This window comes from Odocoileus virginianus, chromosome 32 (genome assembly GCF_023699985.2).
Source record: "Odocoileus virginianus isolate 20LAN1187 ecotype Illinois chromosome 32, Ovbor_1.2, whole genome shotgun sequence".
NCBI classification, from domain to species: Eukaryota; Metazoa; Chordata; class Mammalia; order Artiodactyla; family Cervidae; genus Odocoileus; species Odocoileus virginianus.
In genome coordinates, this window is record NC_069705.1 from 27,612,362 (window position 1) to 27,635,874 (window position 23,513).

Below are 23,513 nucleotides of genomic sequence, written 5' to 3' on the forward strand. Positions count from 1 at the left end.
TCACTTCATAAACAAATAAACAAGAGAGAGAAAGCAAAATAACTTTCTGCTTTGCTTTTCACAAACTGATAATATATTGATAAATTCATAATAATAATAAATAGACCTTGAAATGTTTCAGTGAGGTTGGGAGTATTGATAGATAACATACCAAGTGCATTAAGAAGAAAGCAGTTGTGATATATATTTTATGATGCCAAAATAAAACAGGATTCTTTCACAGATGGGCTTCCCTTGTGGCTCAGCTGGTAAAGAATCCACCTGCAATGCGGGAGACCTGGGTTTGATCCCTGGGTTGGGAAGATCCCCTGGAGAAGGGAAAGCCTACCCACTCCAGTATTCTGGCCTGGAGAATTCCATGCAGTCCATGGGGTCGCAAAGAGTCGGACATGACTCAGTGACTTTCACTCTCACTTTTCACAGTTAGAAGACAAATCTTTACAAAAAACAATAAAACAAACATATCAAGTGTAAGGGTGACATATAACGTGAGAGCGAAAATAAATTCTCCATATACTCATGTTGTTGTAGAGTTCTTCAGAACCAGCAGGACAGCAAGTGTACTTTCTTTAGGATTACATGAACTTGCCCTGAGAATACAGAACTATTTAACAGTTCTGTGTGTATATACATATATATATATATATATATATATATATATATATATATACAGTCAATATAAAACACAGAATATTTAAACCAAATCTCCAAAATGTGACATCTCCCATGCTTCCTAAATTCAGCAGACAAATGAGTGCTTCAGATACAGAAAGTATCTCAGCATGATCATTTTAACTCTCCCTTATATCTGAATATTAAAAAGCTATTCATGTCTATTTCCAATAATTAGACCCTTTTTAAACTATACAATGAAAGTAAAACAAAATAATCATAAGGAGTAACTTATACACAGGATACTTTTTAAATGGTTATAATAATATAGTCTATGTGAATATATTATACCACAATCATCATCACTAATGATATAGGAATAGTTCAGTTCAGTTCAATAGCTCTGTTGTGTCCAACTCTTTGCAACCCCATGGACTGCAGCATGCCAGGCCTCCCTGTCCATCACCATCTCCTGGAGTTTACTCAAACTCTTGTCCATTGAGTCAGTGATGCCATTCAACCATGTCATCCTCTGTCATCCCCTTCTCCTCCTGCCTTCAATCTTTCCCAGCATCAGGGTCTTTTCAAATGAGTCAGGTAGGAATAGTTAAGATTTTGTTAATCACTATAATTTTCAAGATTGGCAGGCAGAAAATCCCAGTGGAACCAAGTGAATTGGCCCATGCCATCTCCTGAGTCTGTGACCAGGGTAAGACAATATTTTGTTTCCGCAAAACCAATCTACTAATTAACCTTCGGGAAGTAAGCCTTCCTGAAACACTTGTAAGTAAAAGAATTGTTTCTTCTTATGCCTCAGAATTCCAAATATCAGGAAACATAAGTATTCATTAAAATATTTATTTTATTAAGTAATCAAAATGAAGAATGAATGTTTTTTGTCCTGCATGTATGGGATTCCCAGGTGGCACAGTAGTAAAGAATCTGCCTGCCAAGTCAGGAGGTACAAGAGACATGGGTTTGTTCCCTGGGTCAGGAAGATCCCCTGGAGAAGGAAATGGCAACTCACTTCAATATTCTTGCCCGGGAAATCCCATGGACTGATGAAGTGCCCAGCCACAGGGTCGAAAAGAGTCAGACACCAACTCAGCAACTGAGCACACACACATGTTTACTAAAATGGCATTTAACATTTAATAAAATCAAGACTGCAACAGGCACCACTAAAACACAAAGTTTGCAGTTAAAAAATTGCTGTAATTAAACTTTTAAAAATATGGGTGTACATTTTACCCTTTCACAACTGAAATAGCATTGTACCCATTAAAAGTCATATTTTATTCTGAGTGCATCCAGAAAAAGAAATAACAAATATAATTATCACAAACCCTCATATACCTCTAACTTTTCTTTCAACCGAGGACTATTTCAAAACTGATTTCATAGGCCTCAGTAACCTAACTGTCTGTTTGTTAGTAAAAGATAGTCTTATATGTTTATTTTGGGTCAGATTATGTCAAATGGTAATAAAAGGCCTGAAATAGGGAGACATATTTCCATAGAAGAGACATAGTGGTGATATTCTTACTTATGAATATGAACGAACAGATTTATGCTATTGTCAAGGAAAATGTAAATTTACCATGGAACTTTTTAAAATTAGGAAACTTACTCCTTTAATTTAGTCTTTAAATAAATTTAATGTACTGAATTTCTGGACCCAAGTGCTACTTTCAATTTATGATAAAAAGCATTTACCCGTTCTTTCTGAACCGGCCAGTTCAAAATGCAATGAGATTTAAACATCCCTCTTCGCAGACAGAGTGCATGGTTCAGTTTATAATCCGGAATCTCCTCAAGAAAGATCAATATAATGGAATCCAGGTTTTGTTCAATAGCTTGCTGAACTGCGTGGTGAACCTTGAATCTAAGTTAAAAACATTAAGTCGTATATCAATACACAGTTTTTAACAGGCCAAAGCTCTAAAATCTAACATTCTCCTTGTAATTAACTTTAGTCTTGTCGCTAAAACCCAGGTTATGTTTCTTCTTAATTTTATTTTTAAAATACGTTGAGTTGTGAGTAATAATGTTAGTAATATTTAAAAGCTGGATTCAGGGGCTTTCCTGGTGGTTCAGGGGCTTCCCTTGTGGCTCAGCTGGTAGAGAACCCACCTGCGATGCGGGACACCTGGGTGTGATCCCTGGGTTGGGAAGAGCCCCTGGAGAAGGAATGGCTACCCACTCCAGAATTCTGGCCTGGAGAATTCCATGGACTGTATAGTCCATGAGGTCACAAATGGGCAGACACGACTGAGCGACTTTCACTTTCACTTTCTGGTGGTGCTGAGGCTTCCCTGGTGGCTCAGTGGTAAAGACTCCACCTGCCAATGCAGTGGACATGGGTTTGATCCCTGGTGGGGGAACTAAAGAGTCGGACATGCCTGAAGTGACGGAGCAAGCATGCACAGGGGAGCGAGGATCCCACATGCTGTGGAGAAACTAGGCCTGCATGCTGCCAACTGCTGAGCCCATGGACCACAACTAGAGAGCCGATGCACCCCATGATGCATGGACAATCTCAAGTGCCACAACTAAGAGGACACAGCCAAATCAATAAAATAAATTTAAAAAATTTTAAAAAACCAAAAGCTCAATTTAAAGATAAGAATACATTTCAAATGTCATAGTGTTCACCCACCTTTTGCATAGTGCATCTTTCAATAGATTCTGTGTTATAATAAAAATAATTTTTCTGCTCCTTCTGATGCTGTTCACAATTGCTTCAAGTTCAAAGACACCTGCCTCAAAGTCCCTTTCTTCCAAACAAAATCTGAGAGTATGATCTTCTTCTTCCATTGGGGAGAAGTGCTTCCAGACCCAATCCCTATCTTTATAGGCGTGAATTATATATGCTGCATATTCAAACTGCTCTGCTCTGTCTATTTCTTTGAAACCGAGAACTCGATGCACTGAAACATTCCAATAAAAAGATATCCTCCAGCCTTCAAAATGGATGAGCAGTACAATAAAGATAAAAATCAAAAGGATATTGGTGCTAATCATGAAAAGGAGTTCAAATGGGGCACTGTCTTTGCAGGCCGATACATCGAAAAGCACTACTGGGAAACCATGGTACTGAGGCGGAGTGTTGCAGAGGTAATGGTTCCTTAGTTCAGAGATGTTGCTGTGGGTACTATTAATCCAATTAACAAACCAGGCAATGCTTTCACAGGTACAATCAAATGGATTAAAACTCATATCTAAATAATTCAGGTTCCTGAATGCTAGCCCAAAAACAGTCTTTTCAACAGATGTTATGAGGTTCTTCTGAAGGCGTAATGACTTTAGTGACACTTGATTATCAAATACAGATTGTGGAAGGATATTTAAATTATTCATTCCTAAATCAATACTCTTCAATTCACGTAAGTCCTTGAAGGCTTCCACTGGGATCTCATCAAAGCCATTAGACTCTAAGTTAAGGATGTGGAGGCGAGAAAGACCTTTTAGAAACTGAACAGGACCACCAGGGTTGGCATGCTTCCAGAGCCGAGCTAAGTTGTTATGCTGCAAATCCAGAATTTCTAGTTTCTCAAGACCCTTCAACAATTCATCATTTATGTTGGCAATGTTGTTGTTGCTTAGATCCAGAATGACCAGGTTCAGAAGAGGGTGAAAAGGCGAAGGGGAGCTATCCACATGTTTCAGGGCCACCCTTCGGAGCATCAGTCTTTGAAGGCTTGGAACTGAGGTGAAAGAGTTGGTGGTCAGCTCTAGGTATTTGTTGTAGGAAAGGTAGAGTTCGACAATATTGTCTAGGCCTTTCCATTCCTGGCCTGTGAGTTCTTGCCCAATTTCATTCAGGCCGAGGTCAAGCATCTCCAGGTGCCCCAACCAAGAAAAAGCACCACTCTGTATTTTTGAGATTTTATTTTTGGTTAGGTTGAGCAGGAGCAGAGGAGAACCAGCAAGTGATAGAAATGTCTCATTTGTTAAAGTCTGCAAACTTGAGAAGGAGTCAGATAGACTTAAAAATTTCAGCCTCACCAATCCCGTGAAAGTATTTCTTTTTATGCCTGGAAAGTTGTTATCTTCCATGTTGAGGTACTCCAAACATTTTAGCCACTGAAAGGAAAAATCGTCAATCTTGGGGAGTGAAGTCAGTGAAATGCTTTGTCTAGTAAAAGACCGTCTCAAGTTCAGGTGTCTCAAGCTGGAAAGCCCATAAAAAGAGCGAGAAGACAAATGCTCTATGTTATTATACTCCAGAAAGAGGTATTCGAGATGGGGAAGCCAGGCAAAGGAGTCATTGCCCATCACACGTAAGGAGTTACGGGAAAGGTCCAGTGTGGTGAGATTTGTCTGCTTCAGTCCATCGAAGGTCATGTGGCTGATGGTGTCCAGCTGGTTGCTGCTCAGCGACAGATTCTCAATGCTTGTATTTGACAATTCCAAGCAGAGCTTCTCTATGAGACTGGGACTCAGCTTGGCATTGTTTAGAGAGAGGCCGGACAATTTTCCAATGGCATGAAAACACCCAGGAGAGAACTAAGAGTGGGATGGAAGAAGAGGTTAATGATCAAAACACAGTAGAGTCTGTATGACCCTTGAAAAACAGGCACAGTCCTTTACTCAATTTCCTTTCCTCTTTCACCACCTCCTCTGGGTTTTCTCTCCATCCCTCTCTTTCCCAGCTCCTTCCTCTGTGCCTCTGTCCCACCTCCTGCTCCAGCCTGTACCCCCACTGGTCACTGGCTACTACTCAGCACCCACATCTTGGCCTCCATGCCACTTCCTCAGAGGGTCTTCCCTGATCTCCCAGGCTAGGTTAAGCAGCTTCCCCTGTGGCTCAGCTGGTAAAGAATCTGCCTGCAATGTGGGAGACCTGGGTTTGATCCCTGGGTGGGGAAGATCCCCTGGAGAAGGGAAGGGCTACCCACTCCAGTATTCTTACCTGGAGAATCCCATGGACAGAGGAGCCTGGCAGGCCACAGTCCATGGGGTTACAAAGAGTTGGACATGACTGAGTGGCTAACACATACACTTAGTACTTTTACTTCACCACACTAAGTATAACTGTAATTAGTAAACTCTTCGCAAAGTAAGCTCTGGGGCAGGCGCTGTTTCTGTCTTGGTGATCACTGCTCTCAGTGAACACCCTGGAATGAAGGAATGGATTTTATTACCACCCACTGACTGAAGTGTTCACTGACATACACTTTCCCTTCTGTGACTCTGAGCTCCAGAGACACTCTGTCTTTTCACCAAAGTTTCTGCTGATTATTTCATTACCTTGTTTCCATCTGCCTTATGCTCTGCCCCCCAGACCCTCACCGGAAGCCTTGGCTGCCCTGGGACTCAGCGCTGGAACAAGAGGGCAGAAGGCAGGAGAGAAGGAATCCAGGGAGGATAGACCAAGTCTTCTGGGAGAGCAAAGAGGCTCTGGTTTCTAACGTGTCACTTGTGTGACCTTAGAGCTAATGGAAGAAATGACAGAAAGGTGGAAGAAAGTGCTTTATCATAAGTGAGTCAAAATACAAAGCAGGAAAATGATTAGATTCAGTTCAGTTGCTCAGTCATGAGCGACTCTTTGCGACCCCATGAACCGCAGCACACCAGGCCTCCCTGTCCATCACCAACTGCCAGAGTCTACCCAAACCCATGTCCATTGAGTCGGTGATGTCATCCAACCATCTCATCCTCTGTCGTCCCCCTCTCCTCCTGCCCTCAATCTTTCCCAGCATCAGGGTCTTTTAATTAATTAAGGGTCAGATTGATTAAGGTAAATCTATATGATAGGGTTATTTTGCTGTCACTAAAATTAAATTTTTTAATAACTCTTAATGACATGGAGGATAATGACAGGATATTAATTTTAAAAGGCAGGATGCACTGTCATCCTCAGAGAAGCAATACAGCACAGCTGGGAAGAGTACATGCCCTGATCTAACACTTCTAGAAACCCAGCTCTGTCACCAGCCCATCACCTGAGATTCTGGGTAAGTTCCTTAACTTTTCCTCATCTCAATTTACTGTTGCATCACGTGGAATCTAGTTCCTTGATCAAAGATTGAATCTAGGTCCTCGCATTGAGAGTGTTGCATCTTAGCCACTAGATCACCAGGGGAAGTCCCTCAATTTACTCTTGTGTAAAACCATGATAAGCATAAGTTAGCTACAGAACTGTATAAAATTAGGCTATATTCCTTTGCTGATCACCTGAAACTATCACAGAATTATTAATCAGCTATATCCCAATACAAAATAAAATTAAAAAAAAATAACTTGTCACAATGCCTGACACTTAAGTACTGTATGAATGTCAGCTGCTGTTGTTATTTCTTTTATTAGGTGGATAAAAGCTGGATACAAACATATCCAAATTCTAACACTGGCTGCCTTGGATTATGGGGTTTTGGATGATTTTTTTCTTCTCATTACTTAGCATATTTTACATTTATTTACTTATTTATATATTTCTACAATAGATGTTCTAAGCCAAAAAATGCTGTTTGAAATGAACATGAATAGCTTGCATAAGATTTAATTATTATCTCATGATAATTTCATTCACAGTCTCTTTTTTTATCTGAAAATCAACATAGCTTTATAAAAATTTATTTTGCTTAGAATTCCTGATACTCTTCTTCTTGGCTTGTAAAAGAATAAAATACAGACACACCTGTATGCAAAAATAATTAGCAAATTGATGGTCATAGACCCAAGAAAGAGCAGATTAGGTTTACTCCGTTATAGGAAGATGTTTGTAAAAATATAATGCTAGTTATCATTTATTGAGAACTTCCCATATGCCAGAGACTGTGCTAAATTCTTTGCCACACAACCCTATGGGGAAGTGTAATTACTATATCCATTTTAGATCTAGGGAACTGGAGCAGACAGAACTTGAATCATTTGCCCGATTACATAATTACTAATAGATAGAGCCCAGACAGGAAATCAGCTAACTCAATTCGAAAGTCTGTGCTCTTAACCATCATACTATTATTAACTTTTCCAGGGCTTCTGTACAATAGGTAGCATTATTTCCACCTTATAGGCAAGGAAACTAGACCCAGAGAAGTATGTAAGTTCCCCAAGGCCAAAGTTCTGGTCTATAGTGGACCTTCCACTTCTTTTCGACAGCACAGCCCTAGATTCTGGATTCTAGCAGCTACCAAACTCACTTTCTTGTGAGGCTGACATCAATGGCCCGAAGCAGTATGTATGAAGGATTTCTGGAAAACATGACAAAGGTTATCATCCCTTTCTCATTTCTAGCTTTAGATTCTCATCCATATGAGACAATTAGGGTCTGCCCACACTGAAAAGTAAAACACAGGAATTTTTACCTTACCTCTTTGATTTGATTTGATGACAACTCTAATCTTTTTAAAGAAGAATTGCCAAGAAAATCAAGTTCTTCTGGTGTTAGTGAAGAAATTTTATTATTTGATAATAGAAGCTCTTGAAGGTTTTCCAGTTGGAGCTGAGTTCCTAATTTAGTAGATGATAAGCCATTATGAGAGAGGTCTAGTTTGATTAAATTCTGAGGAGAAAAAAAATGTGCATGTAAGTTATAGTCTTGGCACCAAAATGGTTCTTCTAAATGTACATGAATCTTAGAAATAACTGGACAGCAAAATAGCATATCTCAATTTTTCTCTAGAAAACTGACTGTAGGAACAGTAAGAAATTGTTGTGGTCCTTTAATGGACTGGAACCTGGTGGTCCAAAGTTGACGATAAGAAAGTGAAAGAGAGAAAGAAGCTAATAGTCCTTGGGTTATGCAGAGAACCAATAAAGCCCTAGGACAGGACTTGTACCACTCACGGAGGCACAGGGCACCCTCTCGAGGAGGTCTTGAAAGCCTGGGCAGGAGAGTGAGCTCAGCAGGTTTCCACGCTCCAGAAAATTAGCCGGAGTGAGTGAGTGAGAGAGAGAGAGACCCAAGTCTCTGGTGGAGCCAAACCTACAGCAATCATTATCAAGGGAACAAAGGATTAACAATGGTACAGTCCATAGCTCAAGAGGATCTTGACTAAGCAGTTTTGTCCTAAGGAGAATGTTTACTGAAGGAGATCCATGCGTGTGTTTCATCCTATGACCTCATTCCTGGGAGCAGCGTGCCGTTCCACTCGTTCCTGTTACCAGGAACTGATATGGAAGAGAGGATTTATGAGAAATAGAAAACAGCACACAGGAATCCTCCTGTGAAGCATTCCCTGACAAGAAATCCTGATTGTTACTGAAAACACCATTGCTACAAAGATGAATTTCTTAATTCAAAGCATTTACTTCTCTTCCAAAATATAAAGACAAGTTTTATTTGTCATGATGTAAAGAATATTCATAACAAGCATTTTACTTATTTATAATAAGCTTTCATTTATGATGTAGGAAATATCCATGTGGCTTATCAAACATATAGTTATGCATTAGTCTTGAATCTAAACAACAGAAAAAAAAGTTGAAGAAACGGCATCTTAAGAGGCATGAAGAGAATGTTACCGGCCATGAAATTTTTTTTTTTTTTTTTTTTTTTTTTTTTTTACAATTTACAATTCATTTTATTATTCTGGTGCAAGAAAACATGTCCAGATATATTTTCAATTTCAGTTGCAAAACAAACTGACCTGGAATTTACAGTCTTTAATATAACTGATCGCCAATAAATGCGCAAGATTATAAAAAGTGAATTAACTCGTCGGTAGTACAAAGTCTACGCAGAAGAATCTTTTATATCTAACACATTTTTTTAAGACTGCACAGCAATTCTGTTCATTTAAAACACATATGTGTTAAAATAGGATATTTCAGCTGATTATGGAGATCACAAACAGAATGTAAAGATAGTACATTTCCTCAAGTACTAATTGTTTTATTCTGCTCAATCTTGAGTTTCTGATCACCCTTTCCACAGATCAAAATACAAATGCATGCAAATAATAGATATAGAAATGAAAGAAAATCCAGTAACAAAATTAAGAATTATAATAACTTATGAGGTAAGTTTTACTTTCACGTGTTCAGATATCAGTTAAGAAATGCCTCTCTTTACAAAGCATATTTAAGATGTATACTATATTGTCACTGAGCCCTTAGAGCCCAAAATCAAGTAAAATTTCATGCCTCCTAGAACATTAAATACCATGCAGCATAGTATTTTTTTAAAATGTTAACTTTTAAACCAGAATTGACTTCTATTTCTGCCCAATTAAGTTCATTAAAATCATTTGAAATGATACATTTAACTTGAAATAAGTTACGGAAATTCCAACACCAGAGTTAAGTATCTGTAACCAGTGTAATCCACCTAGCCCCAAGACAATGTAGTGGGGCAATGCGCTCAAACAAGAAAGCATCGGAGAGTGTAAATGAACACCAAGAAGCCACGCTTCCCAGGGCTTTGCTGGGGCTGCCGACTATCGGTCAGATCCTCCTACACAGCTGAAAGCTCCTACACCAAGTCAGAGTGGACCATCAAACTGAAATACTCCGTATTTCCCAGTGGTCAGCCAGTTGGGCTCAGAAGCTGTGAGCTGTTCACCTTGCCCGGGCTGCAGACCAACCTGAACCTCAGCCTTTAATGTTCTAATGCTGCACAGAGGTGCAGGGTGGAAGCCGCTCAATGCCTCACGAAATGGAATGGTAAACTCCCATCTTCTGTCACCCGTCAGCTTCCTATAATTCAAGTCACCCTTGAAGAAAATTAAATGTGCCTTTTGTAGTGCAGCATGTAAGTCAGGAGCGACCTGAGACATGGTACTGAAATCATGAGGCAGAGTCCAAAATATATGATCGAGGTAAACCCATCTGCCCGTTTTAATATGGTCTTCCCAGTCAACCCCACACTGGGACACCCACTTATTATTAGAATGCTTTAGTTGTTTGATTATCCAATTAAAATCATGTAGAGTAGTATCAGAAACAAACCATGGAATCGTTTTCCCATAAAAATGGATCTTAGTAGCCAGTTGAGAGGACAACAAGAATTCAGCTAATACTAAGTCTGTAATAAGTTCAAACCCAGAATTATCCAGAACAATATCCACTCGAGTAACAGATTCTTTTTGTCTTGTTTTCTTGTAATTGCTTAGCAATGACCAAAGACGATCCATGTCGTTCACTAAAATGAAAGGTTTTAGGTCTTCTAATGAATTCATTATATTGGTCTTCTGAGAAATATGTTCCCCACCTGATAGAGACAGATCACACTTATTTCCCCACAGTGAAATCTGAAGAATTTTAAAAAATTCATTTTTCAGTTGATTTTCATCTAGGTCTTCAATAGTTTTCCTCAACTCTTGCAGGTGAGTACATAAGGCAATGACAGATTCCTGAGATTCAAAGAAATTTTGGTCTTTCAATTCTTTAAATATATCAAAGTCATCGATTGGGGGACTTTGGATAATTGCTTCATGAATTCTACGATACATGTAGCATTCTACAAATAGCCATGGTGAGAGAAACCACCTTGGTTTCCCATCACTTTCATTTAAAAGACTCTGTTGATATTCTAGGTACTGATTCCATATGTCAGTATCAACAAACTTTTCAACCAAAGGAACAATCGGCTTATCTGTTTGCAATTCGTTCCGTAATTTAGAAAGAAGAGAAATTGCTTTCTTTTCAGCTTCTAGGCCTTTCTCTCCATGTTTCTCAAAAAATTCACTTTTATGTCGATGCAATGTATCAATAGCTTTGGTTAAAATCTGGGGTGATCTGTCTTTAACTGTAAGATACGCAAATGATCCTTCTTATTGTATTCCTCTTCTTCTCCTTAACCAGAAACTAGTTAATTAAGTCACTCAGTGGTGTCTGACTCTGCGACCCCATTGACTGTAGGCTCCTCTGTCCATGGACTTCTTCAGGCAAGAATACTGTAGTGGGTGCCATTCCCTTCTCCATGGGATCTTCCCAATTCAGGGATCAAACCCAGGTCTCCTGCATTGCAGGCGGATTCTTCACCATCCTACGTCCCGCGCCGACAGAGATGCCGGAGGCCCCGCCATCACCTTCCGCGCTCCGGCCATGAAATTTTAAAAGGATTTTTATATTGAGAAATATTGGTGGTTGTGTAAATTTTGCATCCTGACTAGTACAGAATACTAATTTTTATCTGTTTTGTCTGTGCTTTGGGATGTTTTACCATTTTGTGCTACTTTTGAATATGTAAACTTCCACTTAGGTAAAACATAAGGAAAAGCTGATACATGTTAGGGCAGTCTTACATAATGTCTATTAATAGCATAAGCCTTCAATTTATGTTTTAAAAATAAAAATAACATCTTGCCAGCAATTAACCAGATTTTGAGGCCTTTGGACCCAAAGACATTTCATCCACATCAACATCAGGCACAACATGAAAGCATTTCAAATCCCCAGCTATCCAGTGAATCATTTTATAAATACGTCTAAACATAAATGTGTTCATTATTCTTGGTATCTAAGGCCAAGGGATGCTCATTATTTTTGTTAGCCCACAAAATGAAGAAAACAAAGAGTTCGGAAAATAACTTTGATATAAAAAAGCACTTAATAATTGCCTCAGATTTAAAGATACTAGTCGGGGGAGGAGCTAAGATGGCGGAGGAATAGGATGGAGAGACCACTTTCTCCCTCACAAATTCATTGAAAGAACATTTGAACACTGAGCAAACTCCACAAAACAACTTCTGATTGCTGGCAGAGGACATCAGGCACCCAGAGGGGCAGCCCATTGTCTTTGAAAGGAGGTAGGACAAAATATAAAAGATAAAGAGAGACAAAAGAGTTAGGGACGGAGATCCATCCTGGGAAGGGAGTCTTAATAGAGGAAGTTTCCAAACACCAGGAAACCCTCTCACTGGCGGGTCTGGGGGAAGTTTTCAAATCTCAGAGGGCAACCTAACTGGGAGGAAAAATATGGACCTGTCCATCCTCTGCCAGAGGCAGGGGGTAGGCGGGTGCCAGCCAGAGCTGGAAAGGGGCAAACTCTGCCCCAGAGAGGGCATCCCTTACCAAACTGCAAACAGGCTCCCCCCAGTTTCTAACCAAAGACTTCCTGAGATTCTGGATGGTTGACATCCGCTGGGAGGGTCGCAGCCAGAGATCAGTGCCCCAGAATAGATACAAGACGCGCCGGAACAGGCACGCCCGGAAACTGAGGAGGGGACGGGGAGGGGAGAAGTCGTGCTGCCCCTGAAGAGAGTGCGCCTGGTTGCCTGAGCTGCTCGGACGGGGAAGGCACAAAACGCAGGCCCAACCGAGTCTGCGCCTTTGTGGAGTACTCGAGAACCTGAACCTGAGTGGCTTAGACCTGGGAAATGCACGCAACTCAGGGCCCACTCCCTGTAGAGCAGCTGGGAGCCTGAGCAGTGTAGACGGGGAAAGCACACATGTCCTGAGCGGGGCCAAACCCAGTGTGGCCGGAACACTGCGAGCGCTCCCCACACACGCCAGTGATATTTGTCTGCAGCGCCCCTCCCTCCCCACAGCGCGACTGAACAAGCGAACCTACACAAGAGACCACCTCCACCCACTTGTGTCAGGGTGGAAATTAGACACTGAAGAGACCTGCAAACAGAAGCTAAATAAACAAAGGGAACCGCTTTAGAAGTGATAGGTGCAACAGACTAAAATCCCTGTAGTTAACACCGACTACACTGGAAGAGGCCTATAGATATTGAGAAGTATAAGCTGGAACAAGGAACTATCTGAAACTGAACTGAACCCACACTGCCTGCAACAGCTCCAGAGAAATTCCTAGATATATTTTTACTATTATTATTTTTTTAATTAAAAAATTTTTTTTCTTCTTTTTTAAGTCCTCTATTACTCCTTTAACTTTCATTTTCATAACCCACTATAACCTTGCAAGAAAAAAAAAAAGGACCCTATTTTTTAAAGCAAACTTCATATATGTTGCTTATACTTTTTGTGTTTTTGTTTTTTAATATTGTAAGAGTGTAACCTCTACTCTAGATTTTTAATCTTTGTTTTTTACTATTTGATATCAATTTTGTACATTTAAGAATCCAATCTTCAGTACCCATTTTTACTCAGGAGTGTGATTACTGGCTTGATTACTCTCTCCCCCTTTGGACTCTCCTTTTTCTCCCCCAGGTCACCTCTATTTCCTCCCTCCCCCTTCTCTTCTCAACCCAATTCTGTGAATCTCTGTGGGTGTTCTGGGCTCCGGAGAACACTTTGGGAACAGAGTACTGCCTAGATCTGTCTCTCTCATCTTGATTCCCCATTTTTTCTCCTCCTGCTCACCTCTATCTCTTTCCTCCCTCTTCTCTTCTTCATGTAACTCTGTGAACCTCTTTGGGTGTCCCTCATAGTGAAGAATCTTTTCATCATTAACCTAGAAGTTTTATTATCAATGCTGTATGGATGGAGACGTCTTGAGGCTCCTGGAAGAATAAGACTGAAAACCAGAGGCAAAGGCCTAAGCCCAAAACCTGAGAACACCGGAGAACTCCTGAATCCAGGGAACATTAATTAATAAGAGATCATCCAAAAGCCTCCATACCTACACTGAAACCAACCACCATGCAAGAGCCAATAAGTTCCAGAGCAAGACATAACACACAAATTCTTCAGCAATGCAGGAACATAACCCTGAGCATCAATATACAGGCTGCCCAAAGTCACACAAAACCCATAGACATTTCAAAACTCACTACTGGACACTCCATTGCACTACAGAGAGAAGAACTCCAGCTCCACCCACCAGAACACTGACACAAGCTTCCCTAACCAGGAAACCTTGACAAGCCAATTGTCCGAGCCTACCCACTGGGAGGAACCTCCACAATAAAGAGGAACCACAAACTACCAGAATGCAGAAAGGGCACTCCAAACACAGCAATCTGAACAAGATGAAAAGGCAGAGAAATACTCAGCAGGTAAAGGAACATGAAAAAGGCCCACCAAACCAAACAAAAGAGGAGAGATAGGGAATCTTCCTGAAAAATAATTTAGAATAATGATAATAAAAATGATCTAAAATCTTGAAAACAAAATGGAGTTACAGATAAATAGCCTGGAGACAAAGATTGAGAAGATGCAAGAAATGTTTAACAAGGACCTAGAAGAAATAAAAAAGAGTCAATTAATAATGAATAATGCAATAAACGAGATAGAAAACACTCTGGAGGGAACCAACAGTAGAATAACGGAGGCAGAAGATAGGATAAGTGAGGCAGAAGACAGAATGGTGGAAATAAATGAAGCAGAGTGGAAAAATGAATAAAAAGAAATGAGGACAACTTCAGGGACCTCTGGGACAATGTGAAACCCCCCAACATTCGAATCATAGGAGTCCCAGAAGAAGAAGACAAAAAGAAAGGCCATGAAAAAATACTCAAGGAGATAATAGTTGAAAACTTCCCTAAAATGGGGAAGGAAATAGTCACACAAGTCCAAGAAACCCAGAGAGTCCCAAACAGGATAAACCCAAGGTGAAACACCCCAAGACACATATTAATAAAATTAACAAAGATCAAACACAAAGAACAACTATTATAAGCAGCAAGGGAAAAACAACAAATAACACACAAGGGGATTCCCATAAGGATAATAGCTGATCTTTCAATAGAAACTCTTCAGGCCAGAAGGGAATGGCAGGACATACTTAAAGCAATGAAACAGAATAACCTACAGTCCAGATTACTGTACCCAGCAAAGATCTCATTCAGATATGAAGGAGAAATCAAAAGCTTTACAGACAAGCAAAAGTTGAGAGAATTCAGCACCACCAAACCAGCTCTTTAACAAATGCTAGAGGATTTTCTCTAGACAGTAAACACAGAAAGGTTGTATAAGCGCGAACCCAAAACAACAACGTAAATAGCAACAGGACCATACTTATCAATAATTACTTTAAATGTAAACGTGTTGAATGCCCCAACCAAAAGACAAAGACTGGCTGAATGGATACAAAAGCAAGACCCCTATATATGCTGTCTACAAGAGACCCACCTCAAAACAAGGGACACATACAACTGAAAGTGAAGGGCTGGAAAAAAATATTTCACGTAAACTGAGACCAAAAGAAAGCATGAGTTGCAATACTCATATCAGATAAAATAGACTTTAAAATAAAGTGAAAAGAGACAAAAAAGGACACTACATAATGATCAAAGGATCAATCCAAGAAGAAGATATAACAATTAAAAATATATATGCACCCAACATAGGAGCACTGCAATATGTAAGGCAAATGCTAGCAAGTATGAAAGGGGAAATTAGCAATAGCACAATAATAGTGGGAGACTTTAATACCCTACTCACACATATGGATAGATCAACTAAATAGAAAATTAACAAGGAAACACAAACTTTAAATGACTCAATGGACCAGCTAGACCTAATTGCTATCTATAGGACATTTCATCCCAAAACAATCAATTTCACCTTTTTCTCAAGTGCACATGGAACCTTCTCCAGAATATATCACATCCTGGGCCATAAGTCTAGCCTTGGTAAATTCAAAAAAACTGAAATAATTCCAGTCATCTTTTCTGACCACAATGCAGTAAGATTAGATCTCAATTACAGGAAAAAAAAACTATTAAAAATTCCAACATATGGAGGCTAAATAACACGCTTCTGAATAACCAACAAATCATAGAAGAAATAAAAAAAGAAATCAAGATATGCATAGAAATGAATGAAAATGAAAACACAGCAACCCAAAACCTATGGGACACTTTAAAAGCAGTGCTAAGGGGAAGGTTCATAGTGATACAGGCTTACCTCAAGAAACAAGAAAAAAGTCAAATAAATAACCTAACTCTACATCTAAAGCAACTAGAGAAGGAAGAAATGAAGAACCCCAGGGTTAGTAGAAGGCAAGAAATCTTAAAAATTAGGGCAGAAATAAATCCAAAAGAAACAAGAGAGACCATAGCAAAAATCAATAAAACCAAAAGCTGGTTCCTTGAAAAGGTAAATAAAATTGACAAACCGTTAGTCAGACTCATCAAGAAACAAAGGGAGAAGAATCAAATCAACAAAATTAGAAATGAAAATGGAGAGATCACAACAGACAACACAGAAACACAAAGGATCATAAGAGACTATATGGCAGCTATATGCCAATAAAATGGACAACTTGGAAGAAATGGACAAATTCTTAGAAAAGTATAATTTTCCAAAATTGAACCAGGAAGAAATAGAAGATCTTAACAGATCCATCACAAGCATGGAAATCGAAACTGTGTTCAGAAATCTTCCAGCAAACAAAAGCCCAGGACCAGATGGCATCACAGCTGAATTCTACCAAAAATTTAGAGAAGAGCTAACACCTATTTTACTCAAACTCTTCCAGAAAATTGCAGAGGAAGGTAAATTTCCAAACTCATTCTATGAGGCCACCATCACCCTAATACCAAAACCAGACAAAGATGCCACAAAAAAAAGAAAACTACAGGCCAATATCACTGATGAACATAGATGCAAAAATCCTTAACAAAATTCTAGCAAACAGGATCCATCAACATATTAAAAAGATCATACATCATGACCAAGTGGGCTTTATCCCAGGAATGCAAGGATTCTTTAATATCCGCAAATCAATCAATGTAATACACCACATTAACAAATTGAAAGATAAAAGCCATGTGATTATCTCAATAGATGCAGAAAAAGCCTTTGACAAAATTCAACATCCGTTTATGATAAAAAAACTCTCCAGAAAGCAGGAATAGAAGGAACATACCTCAACATAATAAAAGCTATATATGACAAACCCACAGCAAACATTATCCTCAATGGTGAAAAATTGAAAGCATTTCCCCTAAAGTCAGGAACAAGGCAAGGGTGCCCACTCTCACCACTACTATTCAACATAGTTTTGTAAGTTTTGGCCACAGCAATCAGAGCAGAAAAAGAAATAAAAGGAATCCAAATAGGAAAAGAAGAAGTAAAACTCTCACTGTTTGCAGATGACATGATCCTCTACATAGAAAACTCTAAAGACTCTACCAGAAAATTACTAGAGCTAATCAATGAATATAGTAAAGTTGCAGGCTATAAAATTAACACACAGAAATACACTAACAATGAGAAAACAGAAAGGGAAATTAAGGAAACAATACCATTCACCATTGCAACAAAAAAAATAAAATACTTAGGAGTACATCTACCTAAAGAAACAAAAGACCTATACATAGAAAAGTATAAAACACTGATGAAAGAACTCAAAGAGAACACAAATAGATGGAGAAATATACCATGTTCATGGATTGGAAGAATCAATATAGTGAAAATGAATATACTACCCAAAGCAATCTATAGATTCAATGCAATCCCTATCAAGCTACCAACAGTATTTTTCACAGAACTAGAACAAATAATTTCACAATTTGTATGGAAATACAAAAAACCTCGAATAGCCAAAGCAATCTTGAGAAAGAAGAATGGAACTGGAGGAATCAACCTGCCTGACTTCAGGCTCCACTACAAAGCCACAGTCATCAAGACAGTATGGTACTGGCACAAAGACAGAAATATAGATCAATGGAACAGAACAGAAATCCGAGATAAATCCACGTACCTATGGATACCTTATCTTTGTCAAAGGAGGCAAGAATATACAGTGGAGAAAAGACAACCTCTTTAACAAGTGGTGCTGGAAAAACTGGTCAACCACTTGTAAAAGAATGAAACTAGAACACTTTCTAACACCATACACAAAAATAAACTCAAAATGGATTAAAGATCTAAATGTAAGACCAGAAACTATAAAACTCCTAGAGGAGAACATAGGCAAAACACTCTCCAACATAAATCACAGCAGGATCCTCTATGACCCACATCCCAGAATTTTGGAAATAAAAGCAAAAATAAACAAATGGGACCTAATGAAACTTAAAAGCTTTTGCACAACAAAGGAAACTATAAACTAGGTGAAAAGACAGACTTCAGAATGGGAGAAAATAATAGCAAATGAAGCAAAGACAAAGAATTAATCTCAAAAATATACAAGCAACTCCTGCAGCTCAATTCCAGAAAAATAAATGACCCAATCAAAAAATTGGCCAAAGAACTAAACAGACATTTCTCCAAGGAAGACATACAGATGGCTAAAAAACACATGAAAAGATGCTCAACATCACTCATTATCAGAGAAATGCAAATCAAAACCAAAATGAGGTACCATTACACGCCAGTCAGAATGGCTGCTATCCAAAAGTCTACAAGCAATAAATGCTGGAGAGGGTGTGGAGAAAAGGGAACCCTCTTACATTGTTGGTGGGAATGCAAATTAGTACAGCCACTATGGAGAACAGTGTGGCGATTCCTTAAAAAACTGGAAATAGAACTGCCATATGACCCAGCAATCCCACTCCTGGGCATACACACTGAGGAAACCAGATCTGAAAGAGACATGTGCACCCCAATGTTCATCGCAGCACTGTTTATAATAGCCAGGACATGGAAGCAACCTAGATGCCCATCAGCAGACGAATGGATAAGGAAGCTGTGGTACATATACATGATGGAATATTACTCAGCCATTAAAAAGAATACATTTGAATCAGTTCTAATGAGATGGATGAAACTGGAGCCCATTATACAGAGTGAAGTAAGCCAGAAAAAAAAGCACCAATACAGTATACTAACACATATATATGGAATTTCGAAAGATGGTAACAATAACCCTATATGCAAGACAAAAAAAGAGTCACAGATGTATAGAACAGACTTTTGGACTCTATGGGAGAAGGCGAGTGTGGGATCATCTGAGATAATAGCATTGAAACATGTATATTATCAACTGTGCAACAGATCACCAGTCCAGGTTTGATGCATGAGACAAGTGCTCAGGGCTGGGGCACTAGGATGACCCAGAGGGATGGGATGGGAAGGAAGGTGGGAGGGGGTTCAGGATGGGGAATACATGTAAATCCATGGCTGATTCATATCAATATATGGCAAAAACCACTACAATATTGTAAAGTAATTAGCCTCCAACTAATATAAATAAATGAAAAAAAAGGAAAAAAATAAAGACACTAGCATATGTTTTGCATAGATTTACAATTCAAGTAAAGCACTGACAAGAAAAAGGTGGTGCCACTGGAAAAGCAATACTGTAGAAGATTTCATAAATCAAAAGGAGGTAATTTTTCACTGAACAATTTGCTTTATCATGCATCAGTTTGTAACTTTATTTAAATCAGATTTTGGACTCGGCACTTTTTCATCACCGCAGGTACTAAATCAGCAGCACTGAGAGTTTATTTGCCTTTCATCATGGGATATTCTGATTCATCTCTGGCCTCAACATCTTATATCTAAGTTCTGTTTCAAGTGGAAGGATGTGAGAGAGGAGAGTTCTTTAAAATTAAGATTGAAACTGACTTAAGACAGTATTTGCTCTTTTGAAAATATTTCCAATCATAATGGTCATATTTGAGTATGGGGTCCCCCTCTTCCCATTTATGTAGATCAGACTTCTCATTCTTCACCTTGATAGGTACGAAGTCTAATGATGCATAAATGACTTAAAAACAATATTTGATAATATATTTTTCACTTCTTACATGAAAATGTTCATTTTTCTTACCTTCAGGTTTTTAAAGGGATCATTTTGAATTTTCTGGATTGAGTTGGACATTAGATGGAGTTCAGTCAAATTCATGCAGAAGATAAAGGTTTTATCAGAAAGCTGGGATATCTCATTGTGCTGGAGGTTCAAAACTTCCAACCAAGGGAGACTTTGACACAGTTCTGGCTCCAGCTTTGAGATGGAGTTAAATCCCCCATCCAAGATAGTAAGTTGGCTATATCTTGTAAAATTGGCAGGTGGCAATCTTCTGAGTTGATTATGGGTAAGATTCAACACAGTTATGTTTGTTGGGAGGTCATCAGGTATTTGAGTCAACTTCAGATGACTACAATCGGCTACTTCATGTCTAACAGTACATTTGTTGGCAGAAGAGGTACATAGTATCCAACAGGTCAACAGTCCCGAAAAAAAGTAGATATGATAAGGCAAAGGCCTGCTCATGATTCTTCCTTATAAAGAAAAGCATAGAAATAATGGACAGCATTAATAACATGCACTTTCATATTCATTGGTTTATTCCTTGTAATAATATGCAACCAAACGTGACTATGTATCTTCTTGATACTCACAACATTTATGATAAACAAGTATGTTTTATACAAGCAACACATCAAGTGGATTGAATCAGCACAAAAAAGTCACAAATGGAACCTACAAACTCTCCCCCTTCCCTGGTGAATTAGGGGTGAAGAACCCACCTGCAATGTGGGAGACTTGAGTTTGATCCCTGGGTTGGGGAGATCTCCTGGAGGAGGGCATGGCAACCCACTCCAGTGTTCCTGCCTGGAGAATCCCCATGGACAGAGGAGCCTGGTGGGCTACAGTCAATGGGGTCACAAAGAGGCAGACACAACTGAGTGACTAAGCACAGCACATGGCACAGTTGCAACCTTCCAAGGTAAACCTTTTGACAGTTTCTACTTTTAATTCTCATGGTCACTTCCACAAACCTGAATAATATGCTTATGTTTCTTCTTCTTTATTTCCAGACTTTAAGTAGTTTCTTCACACCCCCACCCCCAAATAGGGAACTTCATTATACTCTTTCCTCATCCTCTTCACATTTCTCCTTAGTAATTTTTTATTTCATTTATTATATTGTTACATTTCTCACTTTAAAACCTATTCCTAAGACTCTTCTCCTAGTACCATAAGGGTAAGGACCTCTATTTACCAGTTCATAGGCACAGTCCCCAAAATACACTCCCCTCCTTGTCTAGGTGACATTTACCACTTCCACAAGGGCTACAGCTAGAAATTAGAATTACCAAGAAGGATTAAGCCATTTATAAAACATGTAAGGACTGAAAGACATTGCCAGATCTGAAGATAACACTTCATCTGCTAGAAAAGATTCACCAAATGCCAGGCAGGGTGAGTGAAAAAGGAAAACCACACATATTCTTATGAAACTTCAGAATTGTGATCACTCACCAAAAATATCCTAGAACTCTCTAAGGAGAACATATGATCCACTACTTCCACAGGAAAGAGATCCTGATTGCTACAAAGCTTTTCACCAGCAACATAAGTCACTAGAAAACAATAGTGATAAGTTTTCAAAACATTCATGGGGAATAATTTTGAACCTCAAATTTCATATCAGGCTGAACAATTAAAGGTAAGGGGAAAAAGCATTTTGAAATATGCACAGACTCAGTAAGTTTATAACTAAGCAACCTGCATAAAAGACTTTAATTCTAGAATGTACTTCGGTAAAATAAACAGAAACACAGCGAGAGAATGAGATGAGAGTGAAGAGCTGATGTTTCATGAGATGTAATAGAAACAAAGAAAGGCTGAAAGAGATGAAAAGTAGATTCACTGAGCCTTGCAATTTTGGAAAACTTAGGATTACACATTTCACTTTTCTAAGTGAAAGACAATAATGTTTGGGACATGGCATCTGGAGCCAGGCTGCTTAATCCTTATTTATAGTTTGGCTTGTACAGTTTGATTTGTAAATTCACAACATTTCCCCCTAAATTTATGCAGACACACACTAACATGTAATCCTACTTGAAAATTTGGAGCCAGCTTCCCCAAACCAGTACTGCCTGAGGCTGATCAACCCACATCTACTCATTTCTGACCTTTCTACACTTCTGGACATTTTTCCATGTCTCATCTTCCGTTTTCCTTTTTAGGCCGAAGAAAGCTGTTTGCTTACTCCTAGGAAAGCCTGAATGTTTTCTCATGGTCAGATTCATTAAAGAATGTCAGCCCCTATCTCCTCTCCAGCCAAAAACACTGAGAAAAGGAGATAAGTTTTTTAAAGCTCAGAGGGCTTTGTACCTTTAAGAAAAAATGTGATTTTTTTGTTTGTTTGTTTGTCTTAAGAAGGCCGTTGCAGAATGATTTCTTTCACCTCCTCGGTGTGCTTTTCCACTATGGAACATCACAAAAAAACAGAATACCACACAAAATGTTTTCTCATGTTAATTAGAAATTATTGCTGTCACTTGTCCTCTGTGTTACCATATACTTCTTCCCACTTCTTCATCCTCTCCCCTTTCCTCTGTTCTCCTTGTTGAATGATTCTGACTCCATTTCAAGCACCAGATCAAATAAAGACCAAACAATGTTAAAACCAACGTGATTCTAGCTTTCTCCAACAGGAGAGCTCCTATGCCAATAAGAATGTAAAAAACATACCTTCACTTACTGTGACAACAGCTGACCGTTCCTTTTTTTTTTCATTAGTCCAAATCCAGTTCGTTTTCATCTGGGGAGTGTGCTGCAATTTTGAAAGTGAAACTGAAGTTAAAAAAAAAAAAAAAGACAGCTTTTCTACTTGGCACATTCAAAAGAAAAACACCACAGTCTCAGAAATGTTTTATATTGCTTCTTAGAAATGTCTTCTTTTTTCTTTTTCATGTACAGTCCCTTGGGTTTTACTCAAAGGGTCACAGACACTGGGACAGAGAACGTTGAAAGAATTAAGACTTCACCCTTTGATATGAGCAGAGCTAATACTCTAGAAGTTGATGAATATCTTACTCAGAGTGAATTCCTCTATTTTTTTTTTTTTTTCTTCAAACTGAAGTCTGATGCATGGCTGTCAGAAATCTAGTAGAATGTGATTAGAGGAACAGAAAAAAACTCAGTCCCTAATTAAAGCTAAGTACTTTCACTTCTGTTATCTCACTTTATCTTTTCAGCAAGCTTGTAAGGCAAATAATGTAGAAATTAACCTTTTGATCAAAGAGACCAAGTTTCACATGAGAGGAAAAGCTGGCTTTGGCAAAGCCACGAGCCAGTCCTAACTCATTCTGTTCTGCTTTACATGGTCAGACTCTGTTAGGGAACAAATAGACACATCCAGAGAAAATTCAGATTCACTATTTAGTTACCAATTAGCTTTACTGACTTC

The 23,513-nt window shown here is 38.9% G+C and overlaps 2 protein-coding genes across 7 annotated transcripts; both read right to left on the reverse strand.

Annotated features, from left to right (window-relative positions):
* Window positions 1-1,740: 1,740 nt before the first annotated feature.
* TLR3 (toll like receptor 3) lies at window positions 1,741-23,226 on the reverse strand. Of its 6 annotated transcripts, none has more exons than XM_070460015.1 (6): window positions 23,141-23,226; window positions 22,796-22,877; window positions 20,138-20,589; window positions 7,931-8,122; window positions 3,272-5,121; window positions 1,741-2,497 (listed from the first exon to the last, which is right to left on the reverse strand). In XM_070460015.1, the coding sequence occupies exons 2-6, from the start codon at window positions 22,863-22,865 to the stop codon at window positions 2,269-2,271; spliced, it is 2,793 nt and encodes a 930-aa protein (XP_070316116.1). In that variant the 5' UTR covers window positions 22,866-22,877; window positions 23,141-23,226; the 3' UTR covers window positions 1,741-2,268. The 6 variants fall into 6 exon arrangements, with proteins under 6 accessions (XP_070316116.1, XP_070316117.1, XP_070316119.1 ...); XM_070460016.1 differs by adding an exon at window positions 21,575-21,675 and having other exon boundaries at window positions 22,796-23,224; XM_070460018.1 differs by having other exon boundaries at window positions 22,806-23,224.
* On the reverse strand, window positions 9,430-11,107 carry LOC139029669 (damage-control phosphatase ARMT1-like). The gene has a single exon (XM_070460020.1). It carries the CDS (start codon window positions 11,010-11,012, stop codon window positions 10,044-10,046), a length of 969 nt encoding a protein of 322 aa, XP_070316121.1. The 5' UTR covers window positions 11,013-11,107; the 3' UTR covers window positions 9,430-10,043.
* Window positions 23,227-23,513: the final 287 nt, after the last annotated feature.